Consider the following 25,145-nt stretch of genomic DNA (forward strand, 5'->3'; position numbering starts at 1 on the left):
CCTTTGGGCGTACCAAAACCACCCCCCAAATACTGTCCACTTAGATTACTTTTAGTTTTTATTAGCATGAGCAATGCATCAATTAACACTCCTATAGATATATTCATGTTTATGTCTGTGATTATTTCCTTATGATATATCCACAGAGGTGGAATTGCAGTGTAAAAGAGAGTGTGCATTTTAAAGTTTTTTTTTTTATGTCTTCCTGTGAAATATCTCTCAGCAGTTCTCAGGGAGAACTCAATTTCCATTCTTACAAACAGTATGAGTCTCATCTTCCCAAACTGTTGGTACTAATAGATATTATAAATATTAAAAATATTTATTATTTTCTTTGACAAAAATTGTGTTTCTCATTGCATGAGTCTCTCTTGATTTTTAAGGTCGAATACTTGTTTCATGTGTTTATTGGCCATTTACAGTTCTCTTTGGTGAATGAGAACATTTAGGAGACATTGCGAGTTGGACATTTTCTAGCAGTGGTTCTGTCGGATTGAGGAGTTCTGGATCCCACACTCTGTTTCTTCTTCTGAAGCTTGGTATCACTTTTACTTTATTGCTTAACCAACCCCTGGCCTAGCATCTATCTGAAAGATGCAATGAGCTCTAGGTGGGTGTGTTCCCAGACAAATGAGGTCTGGCTGCTTGTTCTTGTGGTCTAAAAACAAGAAGCAGACAGACTGGGAAAGAAGAGAGTTTGTTTCTGCAACCAGTTATAGGGAGAAGGTCGAAGTAACTCACCAGACCAACTAAACGTTACCAGATTTTTCCTAGTGCTTATATGCATTCAGTGTACCTACAAGCCGAAAGCCAAAATGTTTCACTCTATCTAATCTTTAACTAGGGCCTGGGGTCTAGACAATTACTTCAGAGCCTTGGAAGAATGACTTCATCTAAAGTGGATCCTGGTACAAGGTGTACAAAGTGTATAAGAATGTCTCCATTATTTTAATAGAACTCTAAGTTCTGAGGAAGCCCAGGTAGGCTCTTAATGGCCTTGTTTTTACATTCTGGCCTTTGTACTAAGGCACCAGTTTCTCCAGTTCTTTAATGTTTAACTTATGCATTCATCAGCATGACAGTTAGGTGTTGGTGAAGGCTGGCTTCTCTGGTTGCTAATGGAGACCTGGCCTGCCATAGGTGGGTGGTTACCTGTGACTAGAGAATGTCAACCCCTCATTCGAGCAAAAACCATCAAAGTTGTGACAGTTTTTGATAAGTAGACACCATTCTGGAATTATAATTAGGAGGCCTAATTTTAATCCTGCCTCTGACACTCTGGCTGTGACCCTGAGTAAATCACTCTGATCCTCAGATTCCACTTCTGTAAAATGGGCCTAAGCTAAGGAGGAAATGTATGTGTAAAACCTGGGGACATTATACAAAAACCTGCCACAGTGGAGAAGCTCAATGAATGCCTGGCCCCTTTCCCACTGGATGTGACATAATTTGTAATTTGTGCTTTTCTTTTGCATTCTGAAGGCATCACCCAGCCAATGCCTGTCTGATTCCCATCTGTTCTCTGTATGGTACTGCCGTCACCACAGTAGAAGGCATAGGAAGCACCCACACCAGAATTCATCCTGTTCAGGTGAGGATGTGCCTCTTCTTTATAGGGTTTCTGTGCTTTAGAAACCTCATGACATTGAGTCCCTGAGATTAAGAGAGTGGAGCAGCCTGGGGCCTGCTGCCTTGGCCACTCTAACAGATACAACCTAGCTGGGAACAAGAGTGAAGCCTGGCGTATTGGGATATGTGAGTGTCTTTAACTAACTTCTTGGAAAGATGCTTTTGGAAGACTAGAACACTTTTTCTTCTCTAAGAATGCCCTGACATTTGTGGGTTTGTTTTCTGTGTTCTAATTAGATGGGACCTGTCTATTTGACATCTTCTAAACTCATAAAGAAACAAAAGCCGGGTACAGTGGCTCGCACCTGTAATCCCAACACTTTGGGAGGCGAAGGCAGGTGGATTGCTTGAGCCCAGGAGTTTGAGACCAGCTTAGGCAACATGGAGAAACATGTCTCTACAAAAGTACAAAAATTAGCCTGGTGTGGTGGTGAGCACCTGTAGTCCTAGCTACTCAGGGGTGCTGAGATGAGAGAATCACTTGAGCCTGGGAGGTTGAGGCAGCAGTAAACCATGACTGCACCCTGTACTTCAGCCTGGGTGACTGAGTGAGACCCTGTCGTAAGAAAGAGAAGGAGAGAGCAGGAGAGACGAGGGAGGGAAGGAAGAAAGGAAGGGATGGAAGGAAAGAAAGAATGAAGGAAGAAAGAGGAAGAAGAGCCATGTGCATTGAGGGATATAATTTTATTGTGTGTTTTTTTTTTTAAATAAAGTGGAAAATAACATCATCTTAAGGCTGAGTGAAAATCTCAGCTACCAAAAAGCTTTATTATACTTAGAGCTTGTTTGGAAGACAGATGATAGGAGTTGCCAATACGTATTTTGGCTTTTCTCCTAAAGAAGCACCTTGTTAGAGTTTTAGCCTCAAGTAAAAAAGCATCTTCAGACACCTGACTCTTTATGTATATATTGTCCATAAGAATGCCATTTCTAGGCTGGGCGCAGTGGCTCATACCTATAATCCCAGCACTTTGGGAGGCTGAGGTGGGCGGATCATGAGGTCAAGAGATCGAGACCATCCTGGCCAACATGGTGAAACCTTGTCTCTACCAAAACTACAAAAATTAACTGGGCGTGGTGGTGTGTACCTGTAGTCCCAGCTACTCAGGAGGCTGAAACAGAATCACTTGAACCCGGGAGGTGGAGGTTGTAGTGAGCCAAGATCGTGCCACTGCACTCCAGCATGGCCACAGAGTGAGACTCTGTCTCAAAAAAAACAAAAAACAAAACAAAAAAAAGCCATTTTTACTTGTTTTTATCAAAGTTAATGAAGATCATATATGAGGAAAGATAGAAGAAGGAAAAGATAGGAGCAACATAGAAAATGACCCAAGTTCAAATTTTCTAGATTTGAAGGAATCTTGGGTTCTATTTATTTGAAAGATCATTACCTAGAGGGAGAGAATTTTGCCTGGATCATGATGAAATATCATTAACTAGAGGAGGAAAATTCTGCCTGGATGCCCATGTGAGACCTGGTCATACACAGGCATACAATACCCTTTCATTTCGTTGTTGACGTGGGACTCCCATTGTTCCAATGTTGCCAGAAGACAGCTTCCAAAATCGACTTGAACCTTAGAAGTTAGACTCCAAAGCAAAAATGCTAGAGGGAGGGAAAGGTAATAAAAGCATTTTATTTTATTTTTCATTTTTTTCACTTCTCAACTTGAGTGTAATTTGGTTTATTTCTCTGAAGGATTTCCTTCATCTCAGTAATTCACAACCACAACTGCACATTGAAATCAACCATCTGGGAATCTTTAAAAGATGTATGCCTGTGCCCCATTCCCAGAGACTCTGTCAGTTGGTTTGTGGTGCTGTGTGGGGCTTGAAATCTTAACACTCTCCTGGTGATTCTCAAAAGTGGCAACCACTGCCTTAAGTGAAGCTCAAAAGCAGATGAGGCCCAACCTCACTACAACCCAGCCCTCGGAAGGGAGGTGCCTGGGATGAGAAGGGCTCTCAGGGGACTCTACTGCAATCTTAACACACAGACAAATCACCTGGGGATCTTGCTAGAATGCAGGCTCCAATTCACTAGGCCTGGGATGGGGCCCAAGATTCTGCATTTCTAACCCTTCCTGTGCTTCCAGGAGAGGATCGCCAAGTGTCACGGAACCCAGTGTGGCTTCTGCACACCCGGGATGGTGATGTCCATCTACACGCTGCTCAGGAACCACCCAGAGCCCACTCTGGATCAGTTAACTGATGCCCTTGGTGGTAGGTTATATGAGCATGCTTTTATTTTTTAATATTTATTTATTTATTTACTTAGAGACAGAGTCTCACTCTGTTGCCCAGGCTGGAGTGCAGTGGCACGATCTTGGCTCCACTGCAACCTCTGCCTCCCAGATTCAAGCGATTCTCATGCCTCAGCCTCCCTGCAGGCTTTTATTTTTTCACGATGATGATAATGATAACAACAGCTAATATTGGATACCTTTCATGTGCCACACACTGCATTAAATACTATTTGAAGATTATCTCATTTGATCCTCACAAAAAATTTATAAGACAGATACTATTGTTATCTCTATTTCATAAATGGAGAAACTGAGGTTTGGGGAGAGTGATTTGTTCAAAGTTACATCCCCAATAAGTGGAAGAGCTGGTTTGTTCAAATCAGGATTCAAACCAGACCCACACATTGCATTTGGCTGATGTATTTCTGAAGTCCCTTTTGTTTTTATAATCATTAAAAAGCCAGTTATTCATCAGCCCTTGGGAATAGTCCTGTTATCTCCATGTGCTGCTCCGTCACCACTCTCCCTACTGGGTAAGTGGGTGCTTTCAGGACCATATTCAGCATCAGAGGGCTGCTGATGGATACAGCATAAAGTCAGAGACTGAGATCTCGATGCTTATTGCAAAGAACTGTCTCTATCCACCCTAGAGCGTTTTTGTCAAGTTCAAGAGCTCAGTGTGTATGTGGCGGAGGGATATCCTCATCAACAAGATTCTGAACAAGTTTTTTAAGTGATGCCCTCTCAAGTCCTATTTCTGGTGAAGTTCTCCATGGCTGCGTTTGTCTTTGTCTCAGGCCTCCTGAAGACCTCCTTTCTCTGCTAGAGAAAATGAGCCTAAAGCTCATATGTACACTTACTCTGCAAACATTTTCCGGTGAAAACCAAAACAAATGCACGTAGAAAGGAGAGACATGGCTCATAAACTGTCTTCTGCCTGATTTCCTGTAGATCTTGTCATGAATTTGATTTCATGGCTGTTTATGATGTAAAAAAGTGATAAGGGGTTCTCAGATTTCAGGGTTCTTAGATCATACATGAGAATTTGTGGGTAATGAAGAATCCTGGGACCCACCCCTAGACAGTTTGACTCAGTAATATTGTTTTTAAAATAAGACTTAAGGTTTAGGGGTGGAGGAGGAACACTGGACCACACTGTGAGAGAAACGCTGGCCTAATGATTTATTATAAATAAATAATGTGCCCAACTGCTTTCACAGTTCAATAACTACCTTTGCTGCCATATAATAACTTTGATCTTTCTATCGGCTGAAGCTTAGAGTGCTTTTTTTTTTTTCTCTTTTGTCACAGTAAGTGTTAAAAATGAGGGGTTTTTTTCCTTAGAAAAAGAAGTATAGCTTGCCATTTGCAACAACATGAATGAACCTGGAGGACATTCTGCTGAGTGAAATAAGCCAGGCACAGAAGAATAAATACTGCATGATCCCACTTATATGAGGAATCTAAAGTAGTCAAACTCATAGAAGCAGAGAATAGAATGGTGGTTACCAGGGCCTGGGGAATGGGAAAATAAAGATGTATTAGTCAAAGGTAAAACGTTTCAGTTATGCAAAATGAGTAAGTCCTAGAGATACTGTACAGCATAATGCTTATAGTTAACACTGTACTGTATACTCAAACATTTGCTAAAAGGTCAGATGTTATAGTAATCACAAAATAAATGAATAAATAAATGGTGGGAGGGAACTTAGAGGTGATAGATATGTTTATAACATTGACTTTGGTGATTGTTTCATGGGTGTAAGACTTATCTCCAAATTTACCAAGTTGTACAACTTTTTGTATGTCAATAACAGCTCAATAAAATGGATTCTACTTTAAAAAAAAATATTAGGCTGGCCAAGCACAGTGGCTCATGCCTGTAACCCCAACATTTTGGGAGGCCGAGGTGGGTGGATCACCTGAGGTCAGGAATTTTGAGACCAGCCTGGCCAAAATGGTGAAACCCCATCTCTACTATCAATACAAAAATTAGCCTGACCTGGTGGTGCACACCTGTAGTCACAGCTACTCAGGAGGCTGAGGCAAGAGAATTGCTTGAACCCAAGAGGTGGAAGCTGCAGCGAGCTGAGACTGCACCACTACACCTGCAGCCTGGGTGAAAGAATGAAACCCTGTCTCAAAAAATAAATAAATAAATAAATAAATAAATAAATAAATAAATAGTTTTAAAAATAAGGCTTAGCTCTTGAATGTGACTGTAGAGCAAGTTTTTGGCTTGAAATTACTGTGTTGTTTGAGCACCTGTCACAAGCAGAAGGCATAACAACTTTACAGGAGAAAGTACAAATACCTGAACTTTTAAAATCTGCCTCAAGATTCTTAACGAAATATCCCAAGTCGCTGTTGAAAAGATCTGACTTTGTAGATTAGGTGGCGTAAAATGGCAAACAGAGCTTTCCTCTGTAATAGGGTCCTTATTTCCATCACACTCCTGGTAGACTGTGCCTCTATCTGGGTCACTTGGCTAACAGAGCTGTGTTTTTCTCCTTCAGGTAACCTGTGCCGTTGCACTGGATACAGGCCCATAATTGATGCATGCAAGACTTTCTGTGAAGTAAGTGGAAAGGACCACATGTTTGAGTATGCTTTCCCCTGTGAAACGAAATGGTAGGGATTGTCAGTGATTAGAGGGGCAGCATCGTGCTAATACACGGCTACTTCTTATCTCCAGGTTTCTAGCCGCTATTTGTTATTTGATCTTGAGCAGGGCACTTACCCTCATTCATTGAGCTTGCCTTGGTGGTCACATAATGAACACCCGAGCATTTTGACACACTGGCTGTGTGTCATTGCTTCCAGGAGGTCTTTCCTGACCTCTTTGCCTGGGTCAGGTACCCTGGCCTGGTGTTCCTATAGCCCTCTGCGAACATACGATGGGTATACGCATGTCCCGTCACAGCTTTGGTCACAATGTGGTGCAACTGATCATTTGCTATCCCATCTCTTCACCAGACTGTGGGCTGCTTCACAGTAGAGGCTGTATGTCTCCGGGTCCAGTCACCATAGTCATTGAGTAGCTACTCAATATTTGTTGAATGAATAAATGAACAAACAAAGTTGAAATGAAGGATATAAGATTGCCCTTTGGAAGCTAAACAATGAATTCAGTATATCATAGATAAGAACAGTGATGACAATAACAATACCTATTAATATTTATTATTAATATTTAAAATACTAATAATATTAACTAATTTATATTGCTAAATTTGCTATTTAATGCTATGTGCCACACTTAGTTATAAGATCTTTATGTCTTTTAACTTATTTAGTAATCACTGCTATTCAAAATTTCCTATAAGCTGGGGTTTTTCATTAAAGTCGGTTTGAATATGTTTAAGTACAAATGGCTCTCTTTCATGGCATCTAACGATATTGATTCGGCATTACGTTTCAACTGGTAGTCACCTGCTTTATTTACTACTTAGTAGAAGTAATAATAAATTCCTAGTGATTTGGTTTTTGTCCACTAGACTTCGGGCTGCTGTCAAAGTAAAGAAAATGGGGTTTGCTGTTTGGATCAAGGAATCAATGGATTGCCAGAATTCGAGGAAGGAAGTAAGGTCAGTGAAATGTAAAGCTTTTGTAAGGCTTTCTCAGGACATGAACAGGAGCCAACATACTCTTAGGAAGAATAAATGGCTACCCAAGTTGACTAATTTGTGGTATGTCAACATTTGCCCTCTCCCATTCTCACTCCATCACTATAAAAAAAATTATATCATAGCAACTTTGTCCTCATTCCAGATATTATTCCCATTTAAATACAGTTATCTACAGGAGGGAAAACATGTTGGTTCCTTAGTGTCTCTTAGTTTTTAAAAGCATTTTCTCAAGTTATTTTTCAAGGGTCAGAAGTAAAGTGGAGATGTCATGAAAATGAAAGAACAAGTAGAGCAAGTAGATTCAGGAGAGGTTCAGGGAGCCATTCTTGTTCCAGCTGTCCGCTGCTGCTGCCGCCTCTTCTACTGTCCCCAGACTCCAAAGAGAACGTGCAGGGAGTTGAGGCCTCCAGAGGCCCGTTGGCATCAGCACTGAGTTACCGATGACCGGGTTTGTGTTAGAGCCTTTGGTCTGGAGCTCAGGGATTGTGGCTGACTAGTGGACTTTTTTGTTGGTTTGCTGTATCTGACCATGTGTCTATATCTTTTGACCTTATTCCACAAAGGATTTTAAAGTTGCTCGATAACGGTAATTTCTGATACGTTCTCTTTTTCAGACAAGTCCAAAACTCTTCGCAGAAGAGGAGTTTCTGCCATTGGATCCAACCCAGGAACTGATATTTCCTCCTGAGCTAATGGTAGGTAAAGCAATGTTGAGCTCATCCTAGAAGAATTCATGGTGAAATATCAGGAAGGATATTTGTTTATGGGTTCTCTCAAAAGCTGATTAGCAAATAAGTAAGGTCTAAAGAGTATGGACTGAGGAAGAGGAGGAGGAATGGGGCTGGGGTCACCATGGGGGACAGCTGAGTTGACTGTAAGAGGCAGCAGATAGCATCTATGAAATCGTGAAATCGCAATAGGTGTAGACATGTTTCCTACTTTCACTTTTGCTGAAGTTTATTCCTCCATAGAATGATTTAACAAGATTCAGCATGTTACTATCTTTGCAAACATTAAAATGATGTTCTTTGAGGCATAAGAGCACCAAAGGGAGACAGACGAAGCAGTTCCCAGGAGTAAAGAACCATTGTACTTTTATTCTGAATTCTAATTCCTTGTAAAGCTCTACTTTTAGGTCACTTGGTACTTTATTTTTTAGAAGATATGTATTTTCTCCTTCTGTTTCTACAATGCTAATGGTTGAGTGGAAACAGGTGGAGATGGCACCACTGGGTACCTTGAATCCCTGTTGCTTTTTCAATAGATAATGGCTGAGAAACAGCCGCAAAGGACCAGGGTGTTTGGCAGTGAGAGAATGATGTGGTTTTCCCCCGTGACCCTGAAGGAACTGCTGGAATTTAAATTCAAGTATCCCCAGGCCCCTGTCATCATGGGAAACACCTCTGTGGGTATGTAGAACCCCAGGATTTCTTATAGGGAAATTGAGGAAAAGGACTTGGGATGGGGCCAGAATGGGCCGGTAACTCCATATACATGTGTTCTCAGGAAAAGCAGTCTGAAATAGCATTTTTAATCATTTGGGCTAGACTTCCTGAGCATTGCTCAAGAGACTTTCTAACTATTATTAAGTAGATTCATCTTGCCTCTTATTGGAGCAGTGTGAAGAGTTGCACCCAAGGGGCTTGCTCCGTAGCAAACCAGCAGCAGCAGCTCCAGTGACAGCTGTCCTGTCTTTCCATTTGGGGACTAATCTGGGCCTCGAATTTGAAATTGCTCTTTGTTTCCTCTCTCACAGTGTCTCAATAAGTATAATATGTTTTACTTAAACAACCGCTACAGGGTCTTCCTGTTGCATCCAGTGTATGCTTAGCTTGAGGAGCAGCCCCTAGAAATTCCCAGAAATAATTTTGAGTATGCAATATGGCCCAAGTTTCAAGGTTGACAATTCCAGAGTATTCCAAGTTTGATGAAAATCTATCCAGCCATTCTCTCTGTATGTGATTTGGCAATAAACAGATGAATTAAAAAATACGTAATTTTTATATGTTTAAAGATATTAGTTTAATAATAATTTCAAATTTAAAAGGCAGTTAATTCCTTTATTCTAGTCTTATTATGATTTTTTTTATCCTTTAGGGCCTCAAGTGAAATTTAAAGGCGTCTTTCACCCAGTTATAATTTCTCCTGATAGAATTGAAGAACTGAGTGTTGTAAACCATACACATAATGGTGAGTTCTTAAGTCCCTGTTTTCTTAGTTAAGATGCATTAATCAATTTATTTACCTTGCCCAGCAAACAGAAAAAGAATGATTCCTAATTATAATACACATAGAGATTCTCTTCTTATAAGAATGATATATTTGTTGGCCACATAGATGTCTTCTTTTTAGGAATGTCTGTTCATATCCTTTGCCCACTTTTTGATGGGGTTGTTTGTTTTTTCCTTATGAATTTATTTAAGTTCCTTGCAGATTCTGGATATCAGTCCTTTGTCAATGGGTAGATTGCAAAATTTTTCTCGCATTCTGTAGGTTGCCTATTCACTCTGATCCTAGTTTCTTTTGCTATGCATAAACTCTTTAGTTTAATTAGATCCCATTTGTCAATTTTGGCTTTTGTTGCAATTGCTTTTAGTGTTTTAGTCATGAATTCTTTGCCCATGCCTATGTCCTGAATGGTATTGCCTAGGTTTTCTTTTAGGGTATTTATGGTTTTGGGTTTTACATTTAAATCGTTAATCATCTTGAGTTGATTTTTGTATAAGGTGTAAGGAAGGGGTCCAGTTTCAGTTTTCTGCATATGGCTAGCCAGTTTTCCCAGCACCATTTATTAAATAGGGAATTCTTTCCCCAGTGCTTGTTTTTGAAGGGTTTGTAAAAGATCAGATGGTTGTAGATGTGTGGTTTTATTTCTTTATATAAAAAATAAGGCCTTTTTATTTCAAAGACCTTATTTCTAAGGTCTTTGTTCTGTTCCATTGGTCTATATATTTGTTTTGGTACCAGTACCATGCTGTTTTGGTTACTGTAGTCTTGTAGTGTAGTTTGAAGTCAGATCATGTGATGCATCCAGCTTTGTTCTTTTTGCGTAGGATTGTCTTGGCTATACAGGCTCTTTTTTGTTCCATATGAAATTTAAAGTAGTTTTTCCCTAATTCTGTGAAGAAAGTCAGTGGTAACTTGGGAAGATAGCATTGAGTCTATACTTTGGGTAGTATTCATGGTATTGATTCTTCCTATCCATGAGCATGGAATGTTTCTCCATTTGTTTGTGTCCTCTCTGATTTCTTTAAGCAGTGGTTGATAGTTCTTCCTTGTAAATTGTATTCCCAGGTATTTTATTCTCTTTGTAGCAATTGTGAATGGGAGTTCATTCATGATTTGGCTCTCTGCTTGTCTATTGTTGGTGTATAGGAATGCTTGTGATTTTTGCACGTTGATTTTGTATCCTGAGACTTTGCTGAATTTGCATATCAGCTTAAGGAGTTTTTGGGCTGAGACGATGGGGTTTTCTAAATATATAATCATGTCATCTGCAAACAGAGACAATTTGACTCCATCTCTTCCTATTTGAATATCTTTATTTCTTTCTGTTACCTGATTGCACTGATCATAACTTCCAATACTGTGTTGAATAGGAGTGGTGAGAGAGGGCATCCTTATCTTGTGCCAGTTTTCAAAGGGAATCCTTCCAGCTTTTGCCCATTCAGTATGATATTGGCTATAGGTTTGTCACAAATAGCTCTTATTATTTTGAGATATGGTCCATCAATACCTAGTTTATTGAAAGTTTTTAACATGAGGAGATGTTGAATTTTATCAAAGGCCTTTTCTGCATCTATTGAGATAATCATGTGATTTTCATCACTGGTTCTGTTTATGTGAGGGATTACATTTATCAATTTGCATATATTGAACCAGCTTTGCATCCCTGGGATGAAGCCAACATGATCATGGTGGATAAGCTTTTTGATGTGCTGTTCATCATCACTGATCATTAGAGAAATGCAAATCAAAACCACAGTGAGATACCATCTCATGCCAGTCAGAATGGTGATTATTAAAAAGTCAGGAAACAATAAATGCTGGCAAGGCTATGGAGAAATAGTAATGCTTTTACACTGTTGGTGGGGGTATAAGTTAGTTCAACCATTGTGGAAAACAGTGTGGCAATTCCTCAAGGATCTAGAATCAGAAATAACATTTGACCCAGCAATCCCATTACTGAGTATATACCCAAGGGATTATAAATCATTCCACTATAAAGACACATGCACACTTATGTTTATTGCAGCACTATTTACAATAGCAAAGACTTGGAACCAACCCAAATGCACATCAATGATAGACTGGATAAAGAAAATGTGGCAGATACACACCATGGAATACTATGCAGCCATAAAAAAGAATGAGATCATGTCCTTTGCAGGGACATGGATGAAGCTGGAAGCCATCATTCTCAGCAAACCAACACAGGAACAGAAAACCAAATACCACATGTTCTTACTTATAAGTGGAAGTTGAACAATGAGAACACATGGACACAGGGAGGGGAACAACACATACTGGGGCCTGTTAGTGGGTGGGGGGCAAGGGAAGGGAGAGCATTAGGACAAATACCTAATGTATGCAAGGCTTAAAACCTAGACGACAGGTTGATAGGTGCAGCAAACCACCATAGCACATGTATACCTATGTAATAAACCTGCACATTCTGCACATGTATCCCAGAACTTAAAGTAAAATAAAATAAAAAGAAAATGGGGACAGAAAGCATTTAAAAAAAAAAAAAAGAATGATAACATTCTGGAGGAAGACTCAGAGAATAATTCTCTAAAGTTAATCTAAATACTAGTTGTCTGAATAGTTCAATTTTTACCGAAAAACTTCTGTCTGCAATATCAGAGAAATATGAAAACTATTCAATGAAGGATACAGTGCTAAGTGCTGGACAGAAGATAAAACTGGATATAACACAGTCTTTGCTCTTTAAAACCACAGTAGCAAGTTTATGTATTAAACAGCTTACAGACTGGTTTTTCTATTCCTGTGGAGGAAATTGATTTAATGGCAATGATGAGAAACAATAGAAATGTGGATTTGGAGTACAGCCTCTGAAATCTAACTCTTGACAATGGCATATATTAGCTGTCAGATCTTAGGCAAGTTACTTAACTCTCAGTTTCTTCATCTGTGAAATGGGGCTATTAATATCTCATAGGTATGTTCAGATTTAAGGAGATTATCTAAAGCATTCAACATAATACTTGATAGAGTGAGTGTTCAAAGAATTCAGCCTTCATTACCTCCATCACCACCACTTACATCACTAGAACCACCTCTACCATTACCCCCACCTTCATCACCATCACCACACCACCCCCTTACTGCTATCCCTACCACCACCGCCTCACCACTACTTGCATTACCACCATTACCTTCAACATTATCACTATCCATCACCACCATCACCAATAAGCAGGGCAGCATGTATCCAGTATAAAGATTCTATGTCTGTAGCTTTTTGTCTAATAGACATGTTCAGGTCAGCAGTGATCACACTGTGTTATTTACAAATGACTTCATTTCAGGACTCACCCTTGGTGCTGGTCTCAGCCTAGCCCAGGTGAAGGACATTTTGGCTGACGTAGTCCAGAAGCTTCCAGAGGAGAAGACACAGACATACCATGCTCTCCTGAAGCATTTGGGAACTCTGGCTGGGTCCCAGATCAGGAACATGGCTGTATGTATCTGATGACAGTAAACTCTGGTAGGCATCCCTTGGTGACTCTCCCTGATGAATCATGACGTTTTCATTCTTTTGGAACAGACCAAAAAAAAAAAAAAATTAGTTATCCAAAGCCGTACTTAATCCTTATTTTAGCACTTGCGTTTTTATGATTATATAACTGAAATGAAACTAACTCATTATTTTAAAAAGTCTTTAGGGGGACACATCATTAGCAGGCATCCAGATTCAGATCTGAATCCCATCCTGGCTGTGGGTAACTGTACCCTCAACTTGCTATCAAAAGGTAAGTGACAGCCCCGACTTGGAGATTATTAAGCTGTTTCTCTACCCCTTTTTCTCTCTGGGGAGGCAGGAAGTCCAGTCTTGAAAATGACTTTTCCCTATAATATCAATAATTTTCTCTGCTTTTCTGGATACTGGAAATGTTGTGAGTCTTGTCTTAATAGCATAGGCTTTCTTCCCTTGTGTCTTTCTGGGGCTTTTTTCTCATACTGGTCACCCTACACTGGACATGTTTGTGTTGGTTAATGTCCGGGTGTAATCTGACTATTGCTGAGAACTACATGCTATTGAGAACTATTGGGTCCCTCTGTTGAAGACATTCTCCAGGTGGCACAGGAGTGTTGCGGCACCCATATTGTGCTTTGAGCTCATACTTAATTTATCATTGATGGAAACATATAGGTCTTTTTCAGGTGAACAATGATTGGACCTCATTCTATATTTATTTACTTGATTTTTGTTCTTGAAACTAAGTCCACAACATCTAATTTATTGCTTCTTCCAACTTGCTTGAAAATTATTAGGAAGTTCTAATTGGTCCTCTATAAATTTGTGGGGTTTTTGTTTCATTAAAAAATATGGACTGGTTTTCTATCATCTGCATTGTTAAATACTTACTCTTCATATCATTTAAACCACAAAGCTATCTTTTTTTTTCTTTTTTTTTTTTTCTTTTTTTTTTTTTTTGAAATGGAGTCTCGCTCTGTCACCCAGTCTGAAGTGCAGTGGCACGATCTTGGCTCACTGCAACCTCTACCTCCTGGGTTCAAGCAATTCTCCTGCCTCAGCCTCCTGAGTAGCTGGGACTGCAGGCACGCACTACCATGCCCAGCTAATTTTTGTGTTTTTAATAGAGACTTGGTTTCACTGTGTTGGCTAGGCTGGTCTCGACTGACCTTAGGTGATCCACCCACCTCTGCCTCCCAAAGTATTGGGATTACAGGCATGAGCCACTGTGCTTGGTCGCAAAACTATCTTAAAGAGGAAGATTTACATTCAGGGTTTTCAATTTAAGTAACATCCCCTTAAAAAGTCATACTATGAGAAACAGGTTTTGTGATGTGAATATAGACATCAAAAGCTTCTTAGCTTTCATTATTTTGTTATAGTTTTAAACTCTTCCTAATATATTGATTAAAGAACTAAAATTCTTCAGGTGTTGGAACGAGATATAAAAAAGTAAGATAACACCTCACTAGTATACAAATTTATTAAAGATAATTTCTTATTAATGACTGTACCTAGTGGGGTTCCTGGTTATAAACAATAAATATTTGTTGACTGACTTGATCAGAATATCAAAAGAGATATGAATATTTACTCCCTACTTGTAAAGCTTTAAGTGAATTGTGTTGTCAGGAAGAGGACTGCTAAGGTTCTATTCTACCTGAAACTCTGGGCTACTCTGTGAGATCTTTTTATCTATTTTTTAAATTTATTTTTTATTTCAAAACATTTTTTTTAGACAGAGTCTCACTTTGTCATCCAGGCTGGAGTACAGTGGCATGACCTCAGCCCACTGCAACCTCTCCCTCCCGGGTTCAAGTGATTTTCCTGCTTCAGCTTCCTGAGTAGCTGGGACTACAGGAGTGCACAACCACGCCCAGCTAATTTGTTTGTATTTTTAATAGAGAAGGGGTTTCACCATGTTGGCCAGGCTGGTCTCAAACTCCTGACCTCAAATGATCCACCTGCCTCGGCCTCCCAAAATGCTAGGATTACAGGTGTGAACCACCATGCCCAGTCGATGTTTTTATCGATGAGAAAGCAAGGAAAACAAAAAGAGATGGGGCCTAGACTAGAAGAAGCATTGCAAGATGCATTATAGGGTAAAAGACCTGCTAAGCATAGGAAGAGCACATGTTTCCCTGAACACCCAGTTTCCTCAGGTATTTGGTGGAATTACTTCCCAAGTTTTGGAAGTTTATTTAATAGACCAAACAGATTCCAGGGAAAGTGTCATTTCTTTCCACAGAAGGAAAACGACAGATTCCTTTAAACGAGCAGTTCCTCAGCAAGTGCCCTAATGCAGATCTTAAGCCTCAAGAAATCTTGGTCTCAGTGAACATCCCCTACTCAAGGAAGGTGAGAACATCCCACCATCAATTTCCCAGTTCCACCTGTGATGCTATGGTTTGTTTATTCCAGCATATGGTGAAATAAGAAAAAGGGTTAAGTGTTTATGGGAGAGATAAAGGCTCAACTTCAGGAAGTGGTATGAGGTCATTATTTTAACACTTGTGAATAGTTGCCTTTTCATTGTGTTACGCATGCCCCTATCATTCCTCGAATTAGGAGATTTTTTTTTAGATGGAGTCTTGCTCTGTTGCCCAGGCTGGAGTGCAGCAGCATGATCTTGGCTCACTGCAACCTCTGCCTCCCAGGTTCAAGTGATTCTCCTGCGTCAGCCTCCTGAGTAGCTGGGATTACAGGTGCACACCACCATGCCCAGCTAATTTTTGTATTTTTAGTAGAGACGGGGTTTCGCCATGTTGGCCAGGCTGGTCTCGAACTCCTGACCTCAGGTGATCCATCCGTCTCAGCCTCCCAAAATGCTGGGATTACAGGTGTGAGCCACCACTCCCAGACTCATCTCTGCCTTTCTCGCTCTTTCTCCCCCTACCCCAAGCTCTAAAGTAACTTTCTGACAGGTTTTTGTCCCATAAGCCTTTCTCCCTAAATATGACATGAAGAGTATGCCTCTACCTATATCTTGGGGTTTGAAAAAAGCCTAAAAATACATTTGCAATAGAACTTAGTGGAAAACACATGAGTCTTTGCATGAGATAGAATCAGGTTTGAATCCTGGTTTCAAGACCTGAACTAATTACTGAATCCTTCTGTGCCTTGGATTCCTCATCTATAAAATGGGAATACTCAAGCCTGCCTCAGAGGATGTATTATTTGCTAGGGCTACCATAACAAAAACTACACACCGGGTGGCCTCAACAGCAGAGACTGATTTTTTGGAGATGCTGGGGGCTACACATCTGATATCAATGTGACACTCAACACACACATACTGTCCAGCGCACAGGCGACGGCAACATACACAGACTGCCTGGTGCGTAGGTGACACTCAACACATACAGACTGCCTGGTGCGTAGGTGGTGCTCAGTGTTTCTACATGTGCCACTTAACTGTTTCTTTCAGTTGGAATTTGTGTCAGCCTTCCGACAAGCCCAGCGACAGGAGAATGCACTAGCGATAGTCAATTCAGGAATGAGAGTCTTTTTTGGAGAAGGGCATGGCATTATTAGAGAGTTATCCATCTCATATGGAGGCGTTGGTCCAGCCACCATCTGTGCCAAGAATTCCTGCCAGAAACTCATTGGAAGGTAAGGCATTAGAGGTAAGGGCTCCTCTAATACTTGTCCTTAGACTCCAAGTATTAAAGGAGCCCTTTTTGTGGTGAGATGTGATTACAAGAAGAAAAGTGTTCCATGCCTTTCTATTTAATGGCTGGGAATTCCAATAAGATTTTGTTATTGTTTCCATATGTCTTGATTTTAGTGAATTCTGAAGTGGGAATTATATACTCTGTGTGTATGCGTGTGTGTGTGTGTGTGTGTGTGTGTGTGTGTGTGTGTGAGAGAGAGAGAGAGAGAGAGAGAGAGAGAGAGAAAAGCCCTTTCCCAACAGTGCCAATTTGTATTCTTTATTTTGGGAGAATAATTTGCCATGATGAAAAACCAATTATGTGAGTTTGTTCTATAATAAATTGTTGAAGGCATTTGCTTGGTTCTCCATCTGTCAAAGATGGGTGATCATACCTACCTCATAGGGTAGTTGAGAGGATTAAGTGAGTGAATACATATAGGGTGCTAAAAGCAGAACTTGGCATGCAATAAATGTCCTAGTGATATGAGGGTCAGTTACTCCTGGACTATGGATTTTATATGAGTTGTCATTTATTTCTCTGGATCATTGTGTGAGTTGGGTTCTACTAATGTTCCCCTTTTACAGGTGAGGACATGATGAGACCCAGGCTAGACACCTTGAGAGTGGTGGGCCAATTTGAACTCGGGCTGCCTGATCTAGAGCTTGTACTCTTATTTCCTGTATTAAACTGTGGCTATTTGTCTTACCCATTAGGTGAAGATATGGGGTAATAAACCCTGTCAGGCTAGGAGTTTTCTCTTTGGACTTTCCAGGCACTGGAATGAAGAAATGCTGGATACAGCTTGCAGGCTTGTTCTGGAGGAAGTCTCCCTTTCGGGCTCGGCGCCAGGTGGAAAGGTGGAGTTCAAGAGGACTCTCATCATCAGCCTCCTCTTCAAGTTCTACCTGGAAGTGTCACAGATTTTGAAAAAGATGGTAAGCAGTCACTGGTTACACATTAACTTCCTCGGTACTGGGAGCTATGATGACATCCAAAGTAGAGGCAATGACTCCCTACCAAATAGCTGTAGAATAAAACAGACAATCCACTTTAGAAACACATGCACTTGCTGAGCATCCCTCAGCCTGTCTGTGGGTGGAGATGAGTTTAGGGAAGAATTGCAAGTAGAGCCAAGAGTTGGGCAAGCTTGTGTTTAGCACCACTCAATGATTTTGTTTCTGACCGGTAGTTTTCCTAGATTATGTTCAGAAAACTTGCTAATGATTTGAATATGTTTTCCCTCCATAGGGCATTTCTTCCTCTTGAGATATTACCTTCACATTGAGGTTGACTTCTGTGTTTAGTGTTCTTTTCCAGATTCAGTTTCATTTCCCTAGCCTGTCAGGTGACGATGGCAGCCACTGCACAAGATGATTGTGAAATGTGTCATTGTGGGAAAATGACTTCACATGGTCCCTAGTGCTTCAGAGGAAATCCATAGTATTAGTCATAATAATAGCAGTGACAGTCTATGCATTCTTTTGCCTGATCTCTCTTAGGGCAAACAATGAAGGCTACAAGATTGTTGACTGTGGAGGGCACAACTAAAAAAACAATCTCTGAATAAATCCATTAGACCCAAAGGAGACTTGAGCCTCATTGGCCTCACAAATCCCAGCTATAACCAGCTGACCAAAATAGACTAGAAGCCAAGAATAGTCTTCCTGTGGTATAGTAGTTAGTATGGTCACTTTAAATAGGAGACACAGTCCTCTCTTATCCTTGCTTTTTAGGGTATCTTCTCATTGTAGGTGGCAGCAACTAGGAACCAGAAGGGTAGTATCACATTTTTAAGAATGAAAACTTGAAATCATAGATAAGTGACATATTGTCACCAGGTAACCAATTATAGACTCCTCCAATTAGTAGCAAACTAATGTAATTTCTGGGTGACTCAAGTGATATAATTTAAAACTTTTGCCTTATAGTCTTATACCCCTCCTCTCTTTAAAAATAATAGCTTCTGTTGATTTTATTTAATTTTTTTTGAGACAGGGTCTCACTCTGTCACCCACATTGGAATACAGTGGTATGATATAGCGCAGTGCAGCCTCAACTTCCTGGACTCAAGCAGTCCTCCCACCTCAGCCTCCCAAGTAGCTGAGACCATAAGCATGCACCACCATGCCCAGCTAGTTTCTTTATTTTTTTGTAAAGACAGGGTCTTACTATGTTGCCCAAGCTGGTCTTGAACTTCTGGACTCAAGCAATCCTCCTGCCTTGGCCTCCCAAAATGCTGGAATTACAGGCATGAGCCATGGCACCTAGCTGGTTTTATTTTCTATTAAAATTATGTAAATTAGAAAAATAACCCCCAGGTGTATTGTTGAAAGCCTTTCCCCCCATGCAGCTCTAGGCTGTACAATGTCCACAGTCTTGTGTAAAGAACCAAATGGCTCACTTCCCTCAGTCCTGAGGAATATTCTTGCTGGGGACCAGAATCCTTTCCGCTGTGGGGCAGCAGCAGGGATGCAGCCTGTGTCCCCCTTTCTACACAGCTGGAAGGCAACATGGGACAGCTTTACGCTTATTTGCAATGGTGTACTTTGATGTTTTCCTGGCTTAAGTATTTTCTTCCTTTCCATTTTATTTGCTTAGCTTCTATCTTACTTTTGGATCAGTTTGTAAGTCTTCATATCATTTAGGAGAGTATATGAGAGAATCACAAGAAACATACAGCTGGTGGAAGCCAGTTACCTACCGTATTCATCTGGCTATTCATAATATAAAGAAGTATGTATGCACCTTTTAGAGTGTATGTCCTTGAGTCAGGGAGCTGCTTGTATTTCTGGGGTTCTGAATAGGGCGAGTGCTTAATACATGTGAGACTTCAGAATAGAGATGCTTGCTAAGACTCATGCTAGCCTCCCTTCCAAAATCATTCTGGCGCATTCAAACCATTTAAAATATCTGCAATGGTTCTACTTTTCAGGACCCAATTCACTATCCTAGCCTTGCAGACAAGTATGAAAGTGCTTTAGAAGATCTTCATTCCAAACATCACTGCAGTACATTAAAGTACCAGGTGAGTGGTATTTTTGTTTTTCAAAATTCACAGTCTGGGCTATAGTGCTTTGACCTGGACATTCCCATTGTCTCTCCATGAAACTCAAGCTCTGTAAGTCCAAGCTCCACTTCTGGTAAACTCATAGCCTCCTTTAGGGGTAATTAAAATTCCAAAATCAATGAAGAATTGTGATTAAAGACAAATCTAGCAGTGGTAATATTAAAGAAGAATGTTGATTTGGGTCTTAAAGGTCACGTGCTTTGCACTGTGGCCTTGTACCACAGACACACATGAGCTGGCCACCTTGTCACGTGTTTCCTGCTCTGGGCACTGCAGGCATCAGAGTCCAATAAAGCCAGGCTCTTCGGCAGGGCCACGGGCTGCTTTGCTTTCATTTTCAGAGGAAAAGACACAGCCCCTGGAGGTTGATGAAAATGCAATAATGCTTCTAAGAAGAACTGCTGATTTGTTTAGCGTGAATGTGAAGATATTTCACTCCCTTAGTCCCTATTCTCCTAGTGATTTTTCTGTGAGTTACATTTTAGAATTGAATCAAACATAAGTACTAAGAGCTTTTCGTAAGCTCTCCTAATGAAGGGTGACTATTAGAAAACAGAATTCCTAACTCTCAAATGGAATTTTCTGCCACCTCATAAAAATATTGCCTGAAGTCACCCTCTTGGTAAAGTGGATACAATGTGGTGTGTTTTTCCTTGAAATTATTATCCGGAAACTTGACCTTGAGAGTTTTAATAAGTCAAGAACATGAAAAGGCTTTTTAAAGCATTTGTTCATTGAATCTAATGTTGGATTTAGTTGTAAAAGCTTATAATATGTCATAATGAACATTGAAGCTGGTGTGTATTCCTTGAGGTTTTCGGTTCAATGTTTAAAAGTTAAAATGCACCAAACTCCATTGAAAATGATCATTTTGAAAGTTAAAAACAGCTGCCATCTCCCCTGGTGTTCTTTTCAAATATGATAGTTGAACCCTTCGGCTTATAAATGCCCTAATATTTCTTAAACAATGGAATAAATTTCAGAAAGAAACAACAGCAAATTCATAGATATCGAAATCATCCAAAGAAAAAGGAAATTTTTCACATAGTGCATGATCTTGAATGAGAGTTTATCATTGATTGCAAAACAAAGTTTTAGATACAAAGTGTCTGCCAGATAGGTGAGTTTTGCTTTTGTTTTGCCTGTGGTTTTTCACACGCACATACAAATATCCGCATTGCTAGAGCAACGTCAGCACTCACGAATAGCATTTTCCCCCTAAATCAGTTCATTTGTTTTGAAAGCATTTTGACACAGCTTCAAAAGATCACCAGTCTGAGGTGGCAACATTCTTCCTCCCATAGTATCTTTAGCCAAATACTAAGCGGAAGCAGGTAATGGAGGACAGCCTCTTTTACCAGTAGATTTATCATGACTGACTGCAAAAAAAAAAAAAGAAAGAAAGAAAGAAAAAAAATGATATCTTTGACTATAGGACAAAGACATTTTTGGAATTTTTCCTCAGTTTTTTGGCCAGCCTCACACAACATGGGTTCAAAAGACTTTTTTTCAATGTGATGAAGTGTTCCGTTGGTTACAGTGAAACGTGTTATGTCAGTTAACTCCCAGACCCATTACAGATAGCTATGAATGTCTTTCCTTAATGTCTGAGCTTGTGAAGTATCTGGAAGTTTGCTTTTCAGGATGCAAAAAGTTCTTAGGGTTTTAAAAAGAAGATGTGGGTGATTTTTTTCACTCAAATGTGGTTCAGGTTGAAAGCCCAAGCAGCATCACAGCTCAGCACTTTGGGGGATTTTTTGCAGAGGAAGTCAATTCCTACCATCTGCAACATATGAAAAACCACACCTGGTAGAACCTCATTGTTAGTTTTTCCTTTTCGTCACTATCTCAGCTCCTCGAAGCAGAGGAGGAAGAGGAGAACTGAGGGGAGTCCTTTGCCATGAGGACAGGGCAGTGTGAGCTACGTCAAAGGGCTGGAGTGTTGGGACTGCCTCCAATCTGTGCTCATGCCTGAACCCCAATAAGTAAACTTTTCTCTAGTTTTCCTTAGTCCCCTGCATTCGTGGCCTAATATCTACGTTTATTTAATGGAGCCCTGGAGCAAGGCCTACCTAAATTATTTTTCTCGATAGTCTCCTGCTTTCTAGCTTATAAAGTCAGCATGACTCAACAATAACCGAAAATGAAAAAACAAAAACTTAGTCAATACTCCGTTTTTTGTGCCCTGTATTATACTAACTACAAAATTGAAGTTTACATTTAAGTAAAAGAAATATGAAATTAGAACAATAAATGCTTATCAACAGTGTTTATTTTGCAGCAAGATGGTAAATTTTATATAAAATAGGAATAAGTGCATCCTACACACATGTCTTATACCTAGTTAATTACAGAAATTACACTACTTTCTGTGCATAGTTGTCAGCCACAATTTGGTTGACATTTTACTTCTTGTCATTATGAAATGACAATATTTCATTGCTTATGAAAGCAATATTTTTTTCTTTTCAAATCAATGTTGAACATGTTCTGAAATAACACATGCCACTCTGCTGTTCTCTCCTGATATTCCAGCCCTGCCACCTGCCTGGAGAATCTCTGATCTCTATCTCTACCCAGAGGTTTATTTTTTGAGGCCCTTAAATAGTTGGGTAGTGAGTAGGGAGCACTCTTCTTGAGTTCCTGGATCTGTAAAGGGCACTGGAGAACTGTACATTTCACAGCTGTCTTAAGTAAAGCTCTCATTATAACCAGAGCTCTCCTCCATTTGTGGGATTAGATGAATTAAATCCAAATGTTCAGAAAGGAAAGCAAAACATCTACATGAAAAGGAAATGTGTTAATCAGGGGAATCCAGACAGCTTCTCTTCAGTTCCATAGAGCAAGAGGCTTGGAGCACTTTTATTGGACCAGGGTGGACTTTGAAACAGGAAAACCTGCAGTGAAGAGTGAAATGAAATACCATTTTAGATGGATTCAAGTATCTAACTTATTGTTCATATGTACTGAATAGGCTTTCTCAAACTGCACATTGTGGTAATCAAATACAAAAGAATTTAGCTTTTCTCCCCGCTCAGATGCCTTAAAGGACACTATGTTGGAAATAGGCCTGTTTCTTCTTTTTTCTCCCAGTAAAGATTTTTAACCAGTATGTGTTGGCGACTTGTTTTCTCTTCCCTCTTGCCATGTGATGTGTAGGCTCATCTCAAAGGAAGATCCAGTGCTTAGGCTCATCAGTGCATTGTAAGGCTCATCTCAAAGGAAGATCAAGTGCTTAGGGTGATCCTGTGAATTGCAGGATGGGAAGGGGAGGCATCCATAGCTTTTCCCTGACTGCAACCTGGCCAACATGACTGCATGCCCCTCACCCCCAGGTCTTCCAGAGAAAGCCTCTGGGAGTCTGGCCTCAGTCCCACTACCAAGTGCAATGTGGACACAGTGAGTTACAGACTGGGGTACCCGCCAGGGCTTAGCAGGCCCCTCCTCAGCCACAGCCTTCACCCTGGCCTTATGTCTCTTCACTCGTTCTCCTTCTTTCTTCATACCTTCAATTCTTTTCACAATACACACCCAAGTGGGAAAGCCAGAAACTCCCATATTTGAAATACCAGGGCAGACATTGTGCTGACTAATCTCTGCTTTGGTTAATGAAACACATTTAAGGTATTTACAGAGCCACCAGCAAGGCATTCTGCTCCAGGGGGCTTTAAGAAAGAGCCACATTAGTGAATCATTACTCCAACTGCAGGTCCCTTTGGCTTCATTCTCTACTAGAATTGTCTAAGTTAAGAGTTTTGCCAATTGTTTCTTACATTGCCTCACTCAAAATAGAAAAAAAGAAGGCTACTCTGGTTGAAGTAATAACCTCAGTATTTTCTATAAACATAGTCACGATATCACCATACTCTTCTGTAAAATATTATATGTGTCATGCTTATATAAAAACAGTAAGGTCATTTTGATAATAAAATTTAAAGAGATACATACGCATTAGCAAGAGGACATAATTTTATATTATCAAGAAGAAAGATTTAAATTTGTTTACTTACGCAAATGGAATTTCCATTAGAGATGTTTGGGGTCTACTTTCTAAAAGGTGAAAAATAAGAACAACATCAGGGATCGACATACCAGTTGGCTTATTGAATTACTGTAGTAGGTTTATTGTCTTGGTGTTATTAATAATGACTTTTTTCTTTTTTTTATGGAGTCTCACTCTCTCTCCCAGGCCAGAGTGCAGTGCTGTGATCTTGGCTCACTGCAACCTCCACCTCCCAGGTTCCAGCCATTCTGCAGCCTCAGCCTCCCGAGTAGCTGGGATTACAGGCATGCGCCACCATACCTGGCTACTTTTTTTTTTTTTTTTTTTGTATTTTTAGTAGAGATGGGGTTTCACCATGTTGGCCAGGCTTGTCTCGAACTCCTGACCTCAAGTGATCTGCCCACCTTAGCCTCCCAAAGTGCTGGGATTATAGGCATGAGCCACTGTGCCCAGCCCAATAGTGATTTTTCATACCCAATAGTATTCTGGTTTGAGTGTAAATTATATAGCTACCTTCTTATGGGAGATGTGCATAATAATAATTCCTACTTTCTCTATAGAAATGTAAAAGTATATTTTGGTTATTTGTTAACCAGCATATGGGCCCAAAGCAGCATCCTGAAGACCCAATTGGCCACCCCATCATGCATCTGTCTGGTGTGAAGCACGCCACAGGGGAGGCCATCTACTGTGATGACATGCCTCCGGTGGACCAGGAACTTTTCTTGACCTTTGTGACTAGTTCAAGAGCTCATGCTAAGATTGTGTAAGTGATAAAGTTCTTACCCAATGGGCGTAAATGATTGTCTTTTCATCTAAGCCACATTAGTGAAAAGTAATGGTGTGAAGAAATAGGCTATTTGTTGGTGATATCCAATGCAGACCAGAGGTGAAATGGGATCGAAATGTAGGATTTACTACAACTTCATTGTCCCAAGAATTTTTTCTCAATTGTCTGGCAGAGACTGTTGGACAGTTCTTACCTCTCTCATATCTTATTCTCCAATTAACCATGTTGTCAGCCTCTATGGCCACTCTCAGAGCTCTGCTGTGTATATCACCTAGGTCTATTGATCTGTCAGAAGCTCTCAGCATGCCCGGTGTGGTGGACGTCATAACAGCAGAACATCTTAGTGACGTCAACTCCTTCTGCTTTTTCACCGAAGCTGAGGAATTTCTGGCGACAGATAAGG

General features: G+C 40.3%; 1 protein-coding gene across 1 annotated transcript in view; it reads left to right on the forward strand.

The window, feature by feature from the left end:
• LOC105468125 (aldehyde oxidase 1) overlaps positions 1-25,145 on the forward strand; it is an 87,917-nt gene that overhangs the window by 11,655 nt on the left and 51,117 nt on the right. Inside the window, exons 4-18 of the mRNA XM_011718136.2 lie at positions 1,483-1,591; positions 3,726-3,852; positions 6,392-6,453; positions 7,373-7,462; positions 8,119-8,199; positions 8,769-8,913; positions 9,602-9,694; positions 13,057-13,208; positions 13,407-13,500; positions 15,475-15,584; positions 16,654-16,838; positions 17,655-17,817; positions 19,815-19,907; positions 24,549-24,718; positions 25,018-25,144. Of these exons, the coding sequence (XP_011716438.2) occupies positions 1,483-1,591; positions 3,726-3,852; positions 6,392-6,453; positions 7,373-7,462; positions 8,119-8,199; positions 8,769-8,913; positions 9,602-9,694; positions 13,057-13,208; positions 13,407-13,500; positions 15,475-15,584; positions 16,654-16,838; positions 17,655-17,817; positions 19,815-19,907; positions 24,549-24,718; positions 25,018-25,144 (1,801 nt within the window). The remainder of the gene's footprint in view (positions 1-1,482; positions 1,592-3,725; positions 3,853-6,391; positions 6,454-7,372; positions 7,463-8,118; positions 8,200-8,768; positions 8,914-9,601; positions 9,695-13,056; positions 13,209-13,406; positions 13,501-15,474; positions 15,585-16,653; positions 16,839-17,654; positions 17,818-19,814; positions 19,908-24,548; positions 24,719-25,017; position 25,145) is intronic.

The sequence above is a fragment of the Macaca nemestrina genome, chromosome 11, assembly GCF_043159975.1.
Source record: "Macaca nemestrina isolate mMacNem1 chromosome 11, mMacNem.hap1, whole genome shotgun sequence".
Lineage (NCBI taxonomy): Eukaryota > Metazoa > Chordata > Mammalia > Primates > Cercopithecidae > Macaca > Macaca nemestrina.